At 38.6% G+C, this 17,434-nt stretch overlaps 1 protein-coding gene and 1 pseudogene across 1 annotated transcript in view; one reads left to right on the top strand and one right to left on the bottom strand.

The window, feature by feature from the left end:
- Positions 1-17,434, bottom strand: part of CDC5L (cell division cycle 5 like) — a 60,022-nt gene that overhangs the window by 34,959 nt on the left and 7,629 nt on the right. Inside the window, exons 5-8 of the mRNA XM_017547451.2 lie at positions 15,633-15,732; positions 8,707-8,925; positions 6,284-6,428; positions 4,430-4,618 (exon numbers count right to left, since the gene is read on the bottom strand). Coding sequence (XP_017402940.1) covers positions 4,430-4,618; positions 6,284-6,428; positions 8,707-8,925; positions 15,633-15,732 — 653 coding nt within the window. The remainder of the gene's footprint in view (positions 1-4,429; positions 4,619-6,283; positions 6,429-8,706; positions 8,926-15,632; positions 15,733-17,434) is intronic.
- LOC108317161 lies at positions 15,771-16,267 on the top strand (annotated as a pseudogene).

The raw sequence follows: 17,434 nt of genomic DNA, 5'->3' as shown, positions 1-17,434 counted from the left end.
GAGGGGTCAGGTACAGTGGCTCATGCCTATAATCCCAGCACTCTGAGAGGCCAAGGTGGGCAGATCACTTGAGCCCAGCAATTCGAGACCAATCTGGGCAATATGGCAAAACCCTGTCTCCACTAAAAGTAAAAAAACTAGCTGAGTATGGTGGTTATGGTCGTGCCACTGCACTCCAGCCTGGGTGATGGGAGTGAGACCCCATTTCAAAAATAAAAAAAGTAGGGGAAAGGTTATTCCTATCTGTCAGAGAAGTGGGGACATCTGAAAGGCTGAGGCGTGGTTCAAGTTACAGAATGAGGAAAGCATGCTCTGTATTTTAATGAAAGGGCTGGATAAGTGCTACACATGCACAAGCAATACTAAGCCACATAACACCGACAGAGCCACTATCAGAAGCATCTACATCACTTCAGGGCTGCCAGGAAAAGATGGCTGGTGGAATTCTTACAATATCTACAGCCATTACTGCCCCATGTTATTAGCAGGTCTATATAGTTTAAGTGGATTCCTGTCTATTCTGGACTGTTGAGGCCCCTCCATGTTTCTTCTGTGGGTGGTTAGGTTTTCTCTTTCCCAGCCTGCCTGAACAGGCTTATTTGACACTTTACCTGGCCTTGAACACCCTGAAACACATTCCTTACTTGTGTTCAGAGTCCAAGGAAATGCAAGATCACATTATTATTTTTAAAGCTTCTGATATGCTAGACATTTTATTTACTTGAGAAACCCTATGTCGAGGCCTCCTCAAAGCCTTGAGTTGGCTGCTAACTAGTGTGCAATAATTTAGTAAACTTTCATAAAACAATATAAAAGAAGAAGAAAAGGGAGAAGGATAATAAAAAAAACAAAGTCTATAGGATTTTTAGAACACACACACACCCACACACACAGGATTTACAAAAGACATAGAGGCTTTACTCTCTGAAGAGAGTACAACCAAAGACTTCTAAGCCAGAGAATACCAGGAAGAGTTAAGAAAAAAATTATCACTATGAAAATAGAGATGTGAAGCGGAAGTTTTTATTTTAGATTGGAGGCATCCAGCCTTTTTCCCCAAGAAGGTTCCCAGGGGCTGGCCAACTTTATACCCCGTAGACAGGAGACTGGAAATTGCTTATCTGAGGAATCTGACTGACTAAGCAAAAAGAACTAGAAATATTGACATCAAGAATTCCCCAATGAAACATCCCAGCCAGATTAGCCTCCAGGGAAGCTGGGAGGCTACCCACACCTAAGGAGCTTCCAATCAGCTTGTGATTGTCCCCCACGTACCACTAGACACAGTCAAAGAGCATCAGACATTTGAGGAAATATCCATTAGCAAAGACAGAAATGAAACAAAACAAAAACTTAGAAACTACGCAAGGAAAAGAAAACTTGTAAAAACAAAACCAAACCACCATTAACAGCCTCAGAGAAATAAGATACTCATGAAATGAGACATGAGTAACATGAGACATGTTAAAAAACATACTGAACAAAATTTTAAAAAGCACTTAAACATTACATATATGATAGCAAATTAAAAACGGAATAAAGATAAAATTGAGAAAATCTCCTACAAATAAATCAAAATCAATGAGATAGAAAACTGTAGAGGAATGAATAGATAAATTGGAGGTCTATAAAGAGATCAATGAAAGGGAGAAAAAAAAATTTAACTCAAAATAATTTTACAAAACTGAAGGCCATAAGCCTCCAGAATCAAAAGATCCACAGTGGTTGAAAAAGATCTACACCAAGAAACATGCGTAAGATAATATAAACATGTAAGATAATATAAGCTTCCAGACAAAGAAAAAACTAGGCTTCCTTTTAACAAACTGAATAGAAGGTCTCAAAAGGAACAGTACAAGCCAGAAGACCTTGCAGCACCACCTTCAACACTGTGAACAAAAACCACTGCAATCTGGGATTCTATACCCAGTTATACTGTCAATCAAGACGGTAGATTAGTAATTTACAGATATGCAAGGTCTTGAAAAATTCTACCTCTGGACATAACCTAACTGTCCATCAATGGAGAAATGAATTAAAAAATATGTGATACACAGGCTGGGCTTGATGGCTCACATCTGTAGTCCCAGCACTTTGGGAGGCCGAGGCAGGTGGATCACCTGAGGTCGGAAGTTGGAGACCAGCTTGACCAACACGGAGAAATCCCGTCTCTACTAAAAATACAAAATTAGCCAGGCATAGTGGCACATGCCTGGTCAGGTACTTGGGGGGCTGAGGCAGGAGAAATACTTGAACTCAGGAGGCGGAGGTTGCAAAGAGCCGAGATCATGCCATTGCCCTCCAGCCTGGGCAACAAGAGCGAAACTGTCTCAAAAAAAAATACACACACACACGTGCGATAAAATACTATTCGGCCTTAAAAAAGAAATCCTGTCATTTGTGACAACATGGATGAACCTGAAGGACATTACATTAATAAGCCAGATACAGAAAGACAAATACCCCACGATTTTACTTATTTGTGGGATCTAAAAGTCAAACTCACAGAAAAAGAGTAACACGCTGGTTACCAGAGGCTGAGAGGTAGAGAAACCAGGGAGATGTCTGTCAAAGGACACAAAATTTCAGTTAAGACAGGAGAAATAAGTTCAAGAGATCACACATCATGGTGATTACAGTAACAATATACTGTACATTTGAACATTGCCAAGAGTAGATTTTAAGTGTTCTTATCACAAAAAATGATAAATATGTGAAGTAATGCACGTTAAACAGCTTGATTTAGCCATTCCACAAGGTATACATATACCAAAACATCATACTGTATGCCATAGACACAATTTTTCCTTGTCAATGAAGAAAACTAATTTAAAGAAATTCTGGCCAGGCGCGGTGGCTCACGACTATAATCCCAGCACTTTGGGAGGCCAAGGCAGATGGATCATGAGGTCAAGAGAGCAAGACCATCCTGGCCAACACGGTGAAACCCATCTCTACTAAAAAATGCAAAACTCATCTGGCATGGTGGCGCATGCCTGTAGTCCCAGCTACTCAGGAGGCTGACGCAGGAGAATTGCTTGAAACCAGGAAGCAGAGGTTACAGTGAGCCGAGATCGCACCACTGCACTCCAGCCTGGCACCTGGCAACAGAGTGAGACTCTGTCTCAAAANAAAAAAAAAAAAAAAAAAAATTCTACCTCCAATGAACCCCTTCTCTGAAAGCTACTGAATGGTACTCTTCACAGAACAAGAAAATAAACCAAGAAAGCCAAAGACGTGGGAGCCTGAAAGAGGGGATTCAAGGAACTCCCTAGGGAGGCAGTGAAGAGAAATCAAAAGAACAAGCTATAAACAAGCCCTGAAGAATAATCAGTCCAGGCAAGAACATTGAGAAGTTCTTAGAAAGACTTTTCAAAAAGATGAGAATAAAAAAGTCTGGACAGGCTAGAGAAAACTGACACAGCCAGCATAGTCTAGAATGGAATTCGTGCTTAGTCAAAAAACTTAGCAACTGAATAAAACAAGTATTAACTCCAAGAAAAAATACTCTACTGCAAAGTACAATAATATGCTATAGATTACATACTACATGTACAAATATTACATATTTGTACAATTACACAAATTATAAGGTAATTCATGGTTTAGCAATGAATAGGATTTACAGTCATAAGATAAACCAAGAATATAAAGTTAACCAAATTATAACAGAGAATCAAGGAATAGAAAATGTATGCATGACAGACACAGAAGGTGTGACAGAGTCAAGTGTCAAATTCTGTGGGGAAAAACAACAAATAATGCCTAAAACCGAAAACGGTCAACAAGTTACAAAGTTCTCAGCAGTAAAAGTAACACAAACGGTTGTAACTGGCACTTCCATGGATGAAGGGCACAACTGTTCTTCTTGCTAAGCCTTACACAACTATTTGCCTCGAACCAAAGCCTTAAAATTATACTCCTGACTATTAGAGAAGAGGAAATGAGATGTAAGGGTACTAAAAGACCCAACTCTATTTTGTAGGTTTGGATATTATCTGGTATACAGACACCCAGGGAACACACTAAGCTGTGTCTACACTATGCGTTAGAGAGAAGGAAGAAAGTAGAACTGTGGGCACTATGCAAAGCTAAGTACAGAAATGCAAGCAAGTATTTCTTTCTTTCCAGGATTGGTAGGCAATGTCAAATTTTACAAAACTATGTTTTATACTGACAGGTACAAAAGACTAATAAAGGGAGAAGAGCTGGCTTCTAGAAGTTACAATCAATGTGAAATTAAAACTACCTTATTGCTGAATCTATTTAGCTTCTCTACTACAGAATGTTGCAAGATCTATGCATTCGGGACTCAGTTTCAAACCATTTACACAAGAAGAAACACAACCAAACCACTTAGTTCTAATGCATGATACTTCTAAGGACAATAAACAAAGTAAAAGGCTCATTCTACTATGTGATACTTTACCTGCAGAATTCTGTCCTGGGAAGCTGGCGTTCGTGGTGTTCTAAGAGCAATGCTGTTGTTGGTGACATTGTACTCAGACAAAAGAGTACTGGAAGCAGAGTTTGTTATGCCAGATTCCTCGGCAGTTTGACGTGCAATTTCACTTGCTTGGCCTACTTTTACAACTTCCTGGAGTTCTGCATCTGAAATCTAAAAGGACACAATTATCATAGTAAGCAACATTTTAACTGAGGCCAGGCATAGTGGCTCACACTAATAATCCCAACACTTTGGGAGGCCAAGAAGGGCAAACTGTTTGAGCCTAGGAGTTCGAGACCAGATTGGCCAACATAGCGAAACTCAGTCTCTATTTAAAAAAAAAAAAAACACCAACATTTTAACTGAGAACTGACACAGCTTTAAATTTCCATATTCCAGAAAAATGAATTGCTGAAGCTGTGCGATTAGTATCAGGGGTTCACTGTAGTACTCATCTTTTTTGTGGCTTTGAAAGTTTCCGTAATATAGCTTCAGAAAGCCTTTCCTAACAAATGTGGGGGGAAAATTCATATATGATATAGAATCAAGCTACATAGGCTGTATCACTATGCTGAAATTCTTTCAAATCAACCTATCAATGTACCAAGAATGTAAAATAGCAGTATTTATACAAAATTATTCATCAATATGTGGGAGGAGAAAGACTGAAAACCAATTAAAATATCACACAGAAAGAGTCCAGTGAACCACAAGATCCGTAAGAAAATCTAAAGGTGTCATGTTAGTAATTTCACCAAAATAAATATCCTAAGGTGTACTAAGAAAAAAATTGAAGACAAAATTTCAATTTAATAATTATCCCCATTAGGAATGGCAGAATATGACAAAATTAGTTTATGCCCAAGAATCCTGTGTTGATGCAGCCAATGTGCTCATTTGGGAAAACAGTTCTTCTGGTCTCCCATGTCCTTTCCTCCACACCATTAAATCTGTCCAATTCTACCAAGCTGTACTACTCAAAAAAAAAAAAAGGTTACTCTAAGGTCCCATGTCTCTGACCAACTACAGTAAGTCAAAAGAATACAGCCTGTAATAAGCTGAATGAAGGAATGTTTGTATCTCTTTTCTCCACAACTTCCAGATTCACAATTGTTGTCTCAAAAAAGAGAAGCGTAACACAACGAAACATTCCCTGGGAAAAGGCAGCTTAAAGTCCACAAAGCCAAATCATACCTTTACCCTGGTCAGCTACAAAAAAGAAGCCCTAACCTGTTGACAAAATGTTAAAAGCTAACAATTACTTACCAAACCATCATATGAACAGTTTAGGACCTAATACAATAATTTATACCGAGAAGTTGAAACTATCTTATCATATTATATCACAATTACTTGTGAGTTTTTTTGTTTGTTTGTTTTTGAAATGGAGTCTCACTTTGTTGCCCAGGCTGGAGTGCAGCGGGAACGATCTCGACTCACTGCAACCTCCACCTCCAGGGCTCCAGCAATTCTCCTGCCTCAGCCTTCTGAGTAGCTGGGATTACAGATGTATGCCACTACACCTGGCTAATCTTTGTATTTCCAGTAGAAACAGGGTTTCACCATGTTGGCCAGGCTGGTCTTGAACTCCTGACCTCAGGTGATCCGCCCATCTCAGCCTCCCAAAGTGCTGCGAAAACAGGCATGAGCCACCACAGCAGGTGTGAGGACAGTGGTCAGCCCACAACCACTTGTTTTTGCGTATGTCTCACCCACTAAACTGAATTTCTTAAGAGCATCCAGCACAAATGTGGTACACAGGCCTTCAAATGTTTGCTGAATAAATGATATAGCATATAAATTCACACAGTGAAAAATTTGCTTTTATCAGATTACCTGAGGGGCAGGAAGAACTAGTTTGCTTCTCTTTTTAGTAAATTCAGAAACACCACTAGTTTGAAGAATAGCTGACGGTAAATCAGATTCTTTTTTCCTTTTCAAATGCTGTTTGTCTTTTTTTCTATCTCTTCCTTCTTTTTCACTGTCATGGATCAAGGCAGAGAAGAGATTTTTAAGTTACATATAGGCAAAAACATTAAAATCCATACAAATACTCATACCCTTTGAACAATCTCTTTTCTAAGACAATAACTAAAAAGGCCATGCACGGTGGCTCACGCCTGTTAACCCAGCACTTTGGGAGGCTGAGGTAGGTGGATCACCTGAGGTCAGGGGTTCAGCCTGGCCAACATGGTGAAACCCTGTCTCCACTAAAAATACAAAAATTAGCCAGGCATGGTGGCATGCACCCATAATCCCAGCTACTCAGGAGACTGAGGCAGGAGAATCATTAGAATCCAGGAGGTGGAGGTTGCAATGAGCCAAGATCATGCCACTGCACTCCAGCCTGGGCAATAGAGAAAGACTCCATCTCAAGTAAAAGAAAAAAAAAAGAGACAAAAACTAAAAGAAGACCAAAAAACAATATATATTAAGTAGTTCCCTACACCATTACTTACTATATTCAGGATGAAGGCAAACTCAAGAATAGCAATAAAATTATTATTGAAGTACTAAATATTAAAATATACAAGTATAAAGATAAAGATAAGCAAAACATTCCACATGTCAAAAGAAAAACATTCCTGCATTATGAATACATTCAATAAGAACGTCTGTGCACATACGAAAAAGTATGACAAGCATGTAAAAGGGAAAATAAGTATATGAAAAAGATAAAATTAAAACATAATTTTTAAATTTCTCTTTAAAACTGGTATTAAATTGTCATGATTCTTAAAATTCACAATTTTTTTAAAAAGGCTATTTTAATACTGACAAATGACATCTAAACATGGTTGGGATGTCTAAAGCCAGGCGCAAAGCAGTCTTTGAAAGCTCCAGGAATACCTCCTCCCCTTCTGCATGTCTTTCTTGCCTCCTGCACTTAGTACTCCTTCCAAAAATTGTTTTCCTGCTAAATCTCTTTATTTGTAGAGCCTACCTAAAGCAAAGTCCTAATCTGAGGAATACAGCGGAGTACATCTAAGAAAATCCTATTTTACAATGGCTGATAGCTGTTGTTTTATAACAATTCATGTCAACAGAAATGAAAAGTCAACAGAGCAGAAAACTTTTAAAATTCCTCGACAACCATAAAATACTCTCCCTACAATATTTATGTATGAGATTTAAAGAAACTAAAAATCTCAAGAAATAGGGAAAATCTGCTATCCTCTAAGACAAAGATTTTGTAAATGTATACCTATCCCCATCAAGTGAAAAATCAGTAAGATTTTTCTTTTAATTTCATCTTAATAAAAACAAGATAAAATTTTTCACTAGAAAAGACTAAAAGAGCCGGGCATGGTGACTCATGCCTGTAATCCCAACACTTTGTAAGGGATGTGAAGGGAGGGTAGCTTGAGCCTAGGAGCTCAAGACCACCATGGATAACATGGCAAGAACCATACATCTCTACAAAATATAAAAAATTAGCCAGTCATGGTGGTGCACATCTGTGGTCCCAGCTACTTAGAAGGCTGAGGTGGAAGGATTGCTTAAGTCTAGGAGGATACAATGAGCTGTGATCATGCCACTGCACTCCAACCTGGGTGACAGAGTGAGACCTCGTCTTAAAAAAAATTTTTTTTAAAGACTAAAAAAAACCAGACTCAATTTTGACAGATTCCTCAGCCACTAGGTAAAATCTATTCATAAATGCATATAAAAGTTACGATGTGATTCAAAGAGTACATGGTCCATTCAGAGCCATACATTTAATTCAAGAGCCAAAAACAGCATTCTGTGCTAAAAAAAACATGACAGCCAGGGTCCCTAATTTTCTCAGAAAGGGAAATCCATTAAAATAAATAAAACCAAACGTAGGCCACATTGTACTAATAAAAATCTAGGCCAGGCACAGTAACTGATGCCTATAAACCCAACACATTAAGGAGGATTGCTTGAGGCTAGGATTTGAGACCAGTCTGGACAAGAAAAGGAGATCTCATCCTAAAAATTAAAAAAAAAAAAAAAAATTAGCTAGTGTACACCTGCAGGCCTAGCTACTCAGGGGGCTGAGGTGGAAGGACTGCTTGAGGCCAGCAGGTCAAGGCTTCATTCAGTAAGCCATGATTGCGCCACTGCACTCCAGCCTGGGCAACAGAGCAAGACCCTGACTCAAAAAAAAAAAAAAAAATTTAATTTTAAAAAATTCAAATTAATTTTAAAAATATGGCTCTGAGAATAATACTTGACCCTTTGTAAGACTCGTCTTACTATACCTTTCCATTTCCAAAATCAGAAAGGCAACTTACGATCTTAGCTCCCCATCAAGATCCTGTTGTCTTAATTTCCTGAAATCTGCATCAAGAGCCTGGTAGTTTTCCTCAGAAGTATCATAAAAACCAAGGGCAGGCTTTTTTTCAAATGGGATTTCAGCATTATAATCCACCCCTCTCTTCCTTTTTCTTTTCTTCTGAATTTCTATGCCAGCTGCTCGAAGTTCTCTTCTTTTTTGGAGGGCAGCAAGACGTCTGAAAAGAATGCAAAATCACCTTGAAAATAATCTGCCATGTGACAAGGATGAATTATCCAATACAGTTTAAAAAAAACCTATCCATTTATTTGGGGAAGAAATATTTATTTAAATCCTTACCTCACACCATTCACTAAACAAATCCTAGTTTTAATTTAAAGATGCACACACACATGCAAATAATAAGGCAAAAAGAAAAACCAAAAGAAACTAAAAGCAAACATGTATCTTATCTCTGGATGGAAATGTACTTACTAAATATAAACTAAATAAATGGCAAAAGAAAAAAAATAAAAAATAAAAAACAATTTTTGCATTTTAATCCACCCATCTGCACATTGAACAGCTTCAAGATTTAAAATTTATAACTGTAACATGACAAAAACTCATAAATGAAATTAAAAGGCAAATAGTAGGGAAAAAATATCTGCAATTAGTACTAAGGATAAATATAAAGAGTCTTAAGCAAAGTTTTCTTTTTTTTTTTTTAAAGGAACTCAAAGGGGGAAAAAGAGCAAAAGAAAACAATTTACAAAGGAAAAACTGCAGGTAGCTAAAATGACAAAAGTCTTATTTAAGTTAATAATTAAAGAATCACAAATTAACAAGTACCATTTTTACATATCTAATTAATATCATTCAGTTTTTCTGTTTTGGTTTAATGGCAAAGCTGCAAAAAATGGACAGTCTGCTGCACTGGTAATGAGAAACTATATTGGTGCATATTTTCCCAAAGAGAAGTTGGAAATACACATTCATAGTCTAAAGATTTTCATATTTTTTTAGCAGCAATTTCACTCCTTAGCCTTTAGCCTAAGGAAATAAGTCAGACTATGAGTAAGGACTTAACTACAAAGCTGTTCACTAAGCACTGTTTATAAGAGTGGATAGCTGGATGCAATCTAAACATCCATCAATAAGAAATTAAATGCATTTGTAAGATATCAGCCTTTTATATAAACTTTTAAAAGGCTATAAATCTACTCTGACATGGAAAGAGGCCCAAGACATACTGCTGTGTAAAAAATGTTAGAAAGTTTACATGTCACAGAGCAACATGTAAGAACGGTATGCGCCGGGCACGGTGGCTCACGCCTATAATCCTAGCACTTTGGGAGGCCGAGGTGGGTGGATCACCTGAGGTCAGGAGTTCAAGACTAGCCTGGCCATCATGGTGAAACCCCATCTTAAAAAAAAAAAAAAAAAAAAAAAACTGTATGCATATCTATGAGTGAATATATGCCTGAGGAGATACGAAGGATGTCCACCAAAATATTAACAATGACAGTCACTGGAAGGTGGAATTCCATTTAATTTTTAATTTTTTTCTTTGTGTCTTCCGATGTTGCTATAGCTATAATGATTTCATGATAAGAAAAGCTATTCACAATATTAAAGAGAGAAAACAAGTCAGCAACAGTATATATTACTGACTTCCAGCATGACAGCATGAGGAACTCCATAAACCCACTACCCAGGGAGAATGGTGAAAACTATATATATTTAAAAAACAACCAACTAAAATCTCTGGAGAGGATCTGAAGCAGAAACAGCAAATATATAAACATTAACTGAAGAAAATCTACTTAAACTCGGTTAAAAAAAGTAAGAATATAATATTTAAATCAAGACCCACTCCCTCTTTCCCCCCACCTCAGAGAAACAGAGACTCCATTCCACACAAGTGCATCCAGCAACCCAGGGCTCCTTCTCCCCTCCAGCTCCCAGCAGTAGGACTTTCATTCCAAGAGGACTAGGCCATCAGCATTTCTAGTGGCAAAGTTCCATCAAGTGTCTGGGAAGTGAGACTTCCTTCCTCCATCCAAACAGAACAGAAGTCTCAGCTTTGGGCACAGTGCTGCCAATACTAGAGCCCTGACAGCCTTTGCCCTGGCTTATGGGATGAGGGTTCCACGCTGAGGGTGGTAGGGGGCGGGGAAGGGCAAGCCAAGGAAACCTTGGGTTGCTGTCCACCCCCCACTCCCCACCAAACACTCAGCTAATAAAGTAGGGCTGTCACTTAGAGACAAGCCCCATCAGAGCTCTGGGGAAGAAGCAGGACAGATAACTGAAAGCCTCACATCTCTCCTCAAACAAAAGGACTTCATTTGCAACAGAGTGTAGAGAAGTTCAAGCCTAAGGGCACTCTCAAAAACACTGGAAGTTGTGGTAAAAGGCAATTGGGAAGAAACTTGACAGACTCAATGGAGATACCAATGAATCTGTAGGCCTACTAGTCTGACAGAAACAAGGAATGAAGGCTGGGAGGAGGGAACCCTCACTGAGGTGAGAACAAATCTCAAACACTGATATCAGTAATTATCCCTTCAAAGGAGCCCAAATTTGATTGCATCAATTCGTAGTGCAATTTATGCCTTGGGACATTGCTGAAAACAACACAGCAAACAGCTGGCAATTAGTAGAACTTAACAGTGAAACGAATGTCAAAGAGAGCCCTGCCCAAACTATGCCATCCCAGGGTGTCTGTGAGCATAAGACTGCCTCCTTGAGGAGCAACATCAGATGCTTCACATTTCTCATGGGAGGGAAAGGAAGAACAGATTGAACAATGTGTCTAAAATTGGCCAGACACATTGGCTGATGCCTGCCTGTAATCCCAGCAATTTGGGAGGCCAAGGCGGGAGGATCACCTGAGGTCAGGAGTTTGAGACCAGCCTGGCCAACATGAGGAAACCCCGTCTCTACTAAAATACAAAAATTATCCAGGCATGGTAGAGAGCACCTGTAATCCCAGCTACACGGGAGGCTGAAGCAGGAGAACTGCTTAAAACTGGGAGGCGAAGGTTGCAGTGAGCCAAGATTGTGCCACTGCACTCCAGCCTGGGTGACAGAGTGAGACTCAGTGTCAAAAACATAAATAAATAAAATAAGCCAGTCACCAAACAAGTAAACAAGCAAATAATAAATGGGGGCTGGGGAGAGTACCCAGAATTGCTGTATCATCTAAAATATCTAGTTTCCAACAAAAAATTGTAAGACATGCAAAGAAACAGGAAAGAATGATCCATATGCTAGAAAAAAACATAAGCAACAGAAACTGCCTACGAGAGCAACCAGATGTCGGATTAACAGACTTGAAAGTAGCCATTATATGTTCCAAAACCAAAAGGAAACCAAAAAGTAAAGGAAGATATGATGACAATGTTGCATCAAATAGAGAATATTAGTAAAGAGAGAAATGTTTAAAAAGAACCAAATGGAAGTTCTCAAATTGAAAAGCACAAAGCTGATCAGCTAACTTGGGAAAAGGAACGAAATAACAAAAATGGGGAAAAAAATTTTAAGAAAAATTATTTAATTTTTTTAAAAAGTGGCTGGGCACAGTGGCTCACGCTTATAATCCCAGCACTTTGGGAGGCCGAGGTGGGCAGACTACCTGAGGTCAGGAATTTGAGACCAGCCTGGCCAACAGGGTGAAACTCTGTCTCTACGAAAAATACAAAAATTAGTTGAACATGGTAGCACACGCCTGTAGTTCCAGCTACTCAGGAGGCTGAGGCAGGAGAATTGCTTGAACCCGACAGGTGGAGGTGAAGTAAGCAGAGATTGTACCACTGCACTCCAGCCTGGGTGACAAAGCAAGACTCTGTCTAAAAGAGAAAAAAAAAAAAGTACAAAGCTGAAATGTAAACTTCACTAGAAAGACTCAACAGGAGAGAAAAAGAATGAAGAAATATGAACAGAGCCTCAGAGAAATATGCGGCACTATTAAATGCACCAACATAAGCATAACAGGAGTACCAAAAGGAGAGAAGTGAAAGGGGCAGAATAAAATATGTGAAGATATGTAATGGCCGAAATTTTGAAAAATTTATTGAAAAATATTAATCTACATATCCAGTAAGCTCAATGAACTACAAGAAAGATAAACAAAAAGAAATCTACAAACAGACACAACATATTAAAAATGCTGAAAGCCAAAGACGAGAAGATTTAAAACCAATAAGACAGGCCAATCACAGTGGCTCGCACCTGTAATCTCAGCACTTTGGGAGCCCAAGAAAGATGGATGGCTTGAGGTCAGGCGTTCAAGACCAGCCTGGGCAACACAGTGAGACTCTGTCTCAACAAATTTTTTTTTTTTTTAAATGAGGTGGGCATAGTGGTGTGCATCTGTAGATTCAGCTACTCAGGAGGCTAAGGCAGAGGATTACTTGAGCCCAGGAGTTCAGGGCTGCAGTGAACTCTGCACTATAACCTAGGCAACAGAGAAAAACCCTCTCCTAAAAAAAATTAAATTAAAATTAAAAGCAATAAAACAAAAATGATTCAGCACTTACAAGGAAATCTCAGTAAGATTTACAGTATTTCTCATTAAAACAATACAGTATGATTCAATTTTGTAGAAATGTTAGTGTATATATATATATACATATAAATACACATCTATGTTGAAAGAAAGGTTTAGAGAGATATATTTCAAATTTTAAAGTAATTTCATTCTTTAAATAATGGAAATAAAGACTTCAAACCACATTAGAAAACCTTTACACCATAATGCTAAATGAATATAACCAAGTCATAAAGCATTATATCGCCTATGTCCCAAAATTAGAACATTAACAATGCTGGAAGGAAAAATGTGCTACTTTTATAATCAATAAAAAACTGCTTTAAGTTAAAAGGTAGATATGTAATTTAACATTTAAAACAAGTAGCCCCGCGCTACACTCTGCATAAAGGCTAACCCAGCCTGTTATAATATAACTTATAAAGATTTGCAGAATCTATAAGAATGCCTACAAGAAATTACAGGGTAAATTAAAATCTGCAAATTTTATTTAAAGCAGTCAATGCTAGCCATACTTGGAGATTTTTCACATATGTATTTGCTGTATCCCTGGCCCAATCCACATGGTTAAAAGGCTCTAAAAACTTGGTCCCCAACAACCATGGATAAAAATGGAAAAGTGATTTTTTTTCAACCTTACTCACAGAATTTAACTCTAAATAGTATACAGAATAGAGAGATGGCCAAGAATGGGAGAAAATTTAGTACCTCCTCTTGGTTTCTGTTTACTGTCCCAGGCAGCTCATACCCTCAACATAAGTTAACTATTCTAGGCTAGCAACTGGCCAGCTCTGCCAACATACATCCTCAGGCATGAAAAAAATCCTCCATCCCAGAATCTGGCACTTCAAAGCCATTAATTCCAACATACTGCTAGTCATCAGGTGAAGAAGCACCAGCAGGCCAACCTGGGGTCCACAAAGGGGCACTGTGTAGGACAGGGAGGTTATTCCAGGGCCAGTCCAGATTTGCCCTTTACTGACTTCATCTTGGATTCTGAGTTACTGGGACATCAATCATGGACTTAACCAAAAGGAAAAAAGGGGAAAGTGAAGAAAATCCTGGGTCAAAGACAATGTGCAATATATATTCATTTACTTTTTAAATAAAGATATCTGTGAGGGCCTAAATTTGGTTCTAGGCTCATTAATTCCCTCTTTGTTCAGCCAAGTATTCTGTTTCACAGCCAGTGCCTGCCCAATACCAATCAAGGAAAGTAACTAATTAGCAGTCATACAAAAGACATATAATCTTGTGTGTCCTAAAATCATGACTCCAAAATAGCTACAACAAATGAAGCTCTCATATGACAACAGAACAAACTCAACATACTGGATAAACTGGGCATTACTTCTGCCACAGCTTAATTTTTTAAAATATGGTTTTCTCTAACTATTCTGAAATGGTTAGGGAAAAAAAATACAAGATGTTTTCAGAGAAATAAAGAAGGTAAAGAATACTAGCAAAATGAGAATTGGACAATTCCAATTATTATTCACCCAACAGGGTTAATAAATCATGCCATTTTTATTGGTCCTAAGGATGCCTAGACTAATTACTGAACTGTGAATGGCAACAACCACACTGTGACATTGTGAAATAATATATTTGGTCTTCATCCCTGTTTCCAACAATGAGTTGAGTGATGGCTGTCACCAGAAAGACCAAGACAGGATTAGAGGACTGGGACTTTCAGCTCTACTCCCCAACCTCAGGGGAGGGGAGAAGGGCTGAGGGTTGAGTTGATAAGCAATGGCCAATGATGTAATCAATCATGCCTATGTAATGAAGCCTCCATACAAACCCAAAAGGACAGAGTCTGGAGAACTTGTGGGCAGCCAAATACATGGGGATTCCAAAAAGGTGAACAAGAACACACCCACTTGCTCGGAGGGTGGCATATCCCAACTTCAATGGGACATAAGTGCCTGCACTCAGGACCCTTCCAGACTTCACCCTATGTATCTCTTCATGTGGCTGTTAATTTGTATCTTTTAAAATATCCTTTATAATAAACAAGTAAATGTGAGTAGGTGTTTCCTTGAGTTCTGTGAGCCCTCTAGCAAATGAATGGAACCCAAGGAGAAGGCAGTGGAACCCAGCTCTTTGGTCAGAAACACAAGGAAAACAACCTGAGGCTTACGGACAGCATCAAAACTGGGGTTCTGTCTTGTGGGACTGTCCTCAACCTGTGAGATCTGGAGCTATCTCCAGATAGACAGTATTAGAATTAACTGAATTAGAGGACAACCTGCTATCCACTGCAGGATTGCCTGCTTGCTGGTGGTTGGGAGGGTGGGGGGAAGAAAACACCTATCTGGTCACAGAAGTATTCTGTGTTGATTGTTAAGTGAAAAAAACACTTTGCTTTTTATTCCTATATCCACACATACCTTGCTTCTTCCAATTGTTTCTCTCTTGCTTTCCTCTTGGCCTTCTTTCCCTGAGTATTAGCCAAGCGAGCTCTGGCTTCAGAAAGCATCTCAAGTTCATCTGCAAAAATTAAAAGAAGAAAAACTGAGGCCGCCATCATGAACGACACAGTAACTATCCACACTAGAAAGTTCATGACCAACTGACTACTTCAGAGGAAACAAATGGTCATTGTCCTTTACCCCGGGAAGGCAACAGTGCCTAAGACAGAAATTTGGGAAAAACTAGCCAAAATGTACAAGACCACACCGGATGTCATCTTCATATTTGGATTCAGAACTCATTTTGGTGGTGGCAAGACAACTGGCTTTGGCATGATTTATGATTCCCTGGATTATGCAAAGAAAAATGAACCCAAACATAGACTTGCAAGACATCGCCTGTATGAGAAGAAAAAGACCTCAAGAAAGCAACGAAAGGAACGCAGGAACAGAATGAAGAAAGTCAGGGGGACTGCAAAGGCCAATGTTGGTGCTGGCAAAAAGTGACCTGGAGATTGGATCACAGCCAAAGGGGTAAAGGTGCCGCAATGATGTTACCTATGGCTGTTGTGGATTTTTCACAAGCAGCTTAATAAACGAAAAACTTTTGGGTGGAGAAAAAAAAAAGAAGAAGAAAAACTAAGTTTTTCTTAGTTCTTACATACCTTAGAGGCAAGGTATCACGTAAGAGACACTCTATTACTCAAAATGAGAAAAAAAGATAAATATACTCATGATGTAGCATAATGGAAACAGCTTGAGTTTTGAAATCAAAGAACCTAGGTTAAAAATCAGGCCCACCACTTGCTAGCTATGTGACCTTATAGTCACTTACTCACCCTCCCTAAGTATATTTTCCTATAAAATTGGAATACAGTTCCTACTTCACAAGAATGTTGAGAAGAGCTAAGTAAAATGAAATATGTAAAGCATCCTATTCATCAAACAGTGGCTACAATTATTGTATCCTTCATTATCATCAACTAACTGACACAGCACAAATTGTGAAATATGGTAAAAACTATTTAATTATGAGAGAACTGCTATCATTAGATGCTTTTTTTTTCCCTCAGAACAATTTCTCTCCTCCAATACATTTTTCATGGCTCTGTAGAATGGAATAATACATGCCACTATTGATGCCTCAGAACAATTCCTATGCAAGACTGTCCAACTAAATCACATGGGAACTTGTAAAATACTCAGATTTCAAGACCACTGCTCTTCCCTTGCCCCTCACACCACCCCAGATGTACTGACTCAGTATATATAGGGGAAGCCCTGATATATACTATTTTTAAATGCACCCCCTGTGATAATGATGCAGCCAGCCTAGCCACAGCCTGCCTTTGGGAACCACTACATTCAAACTTTTACATTTTAGAAACTCAACAAATATTCACTGAGTGCGTCACAACAACCCTGCAGCAGATATTAGTATTCTCCATCTAGCAACAAAGGGAATCACAGTTCAGAGAGATTTTATGACTTGGCTAAGGTCAAACAACTAATAGGTGGCACACACAGGTTGAAAATCCAATTCTTGATTCTTTCTGTTAATACATCATACTTTACATATTTACAGGGTACATGTGAGAGTTTGTTACATGCACAGAATGTGTAATGATCAAGTCAGGGTATCTTGGTATCCATTGCCTTGAGTATTTATTTCAGATCACTCTTCCAGCTACTTTGAAATACATAATACACTGTGGCTAACTATAGTGACCCTATCCTGCTACTAAACATTGCAACTTATTTCTTTTTTTTTTTTTTTTTTT

The sequence above is a fragment of the Cebus imitator genome, unplaced genomic scaffold (genome assembly GCF_001604975.1).
Source record: "Cebus imitator isolate Cc_AM_T3 unplaced genomic scaffold, Cebus_imitator-1.0 Scaffold197, whole genome shotgun sequence".
NCBI lineage: Eukaryota > Metazoa > Chordata > Mammalia > Primates > Cebidae > Cebus > Cebus imitator.
Note: the sequence above shows the minus strand (reverse complement) of the source record. Positions and strands in the feature narration are given on the sequence as shown.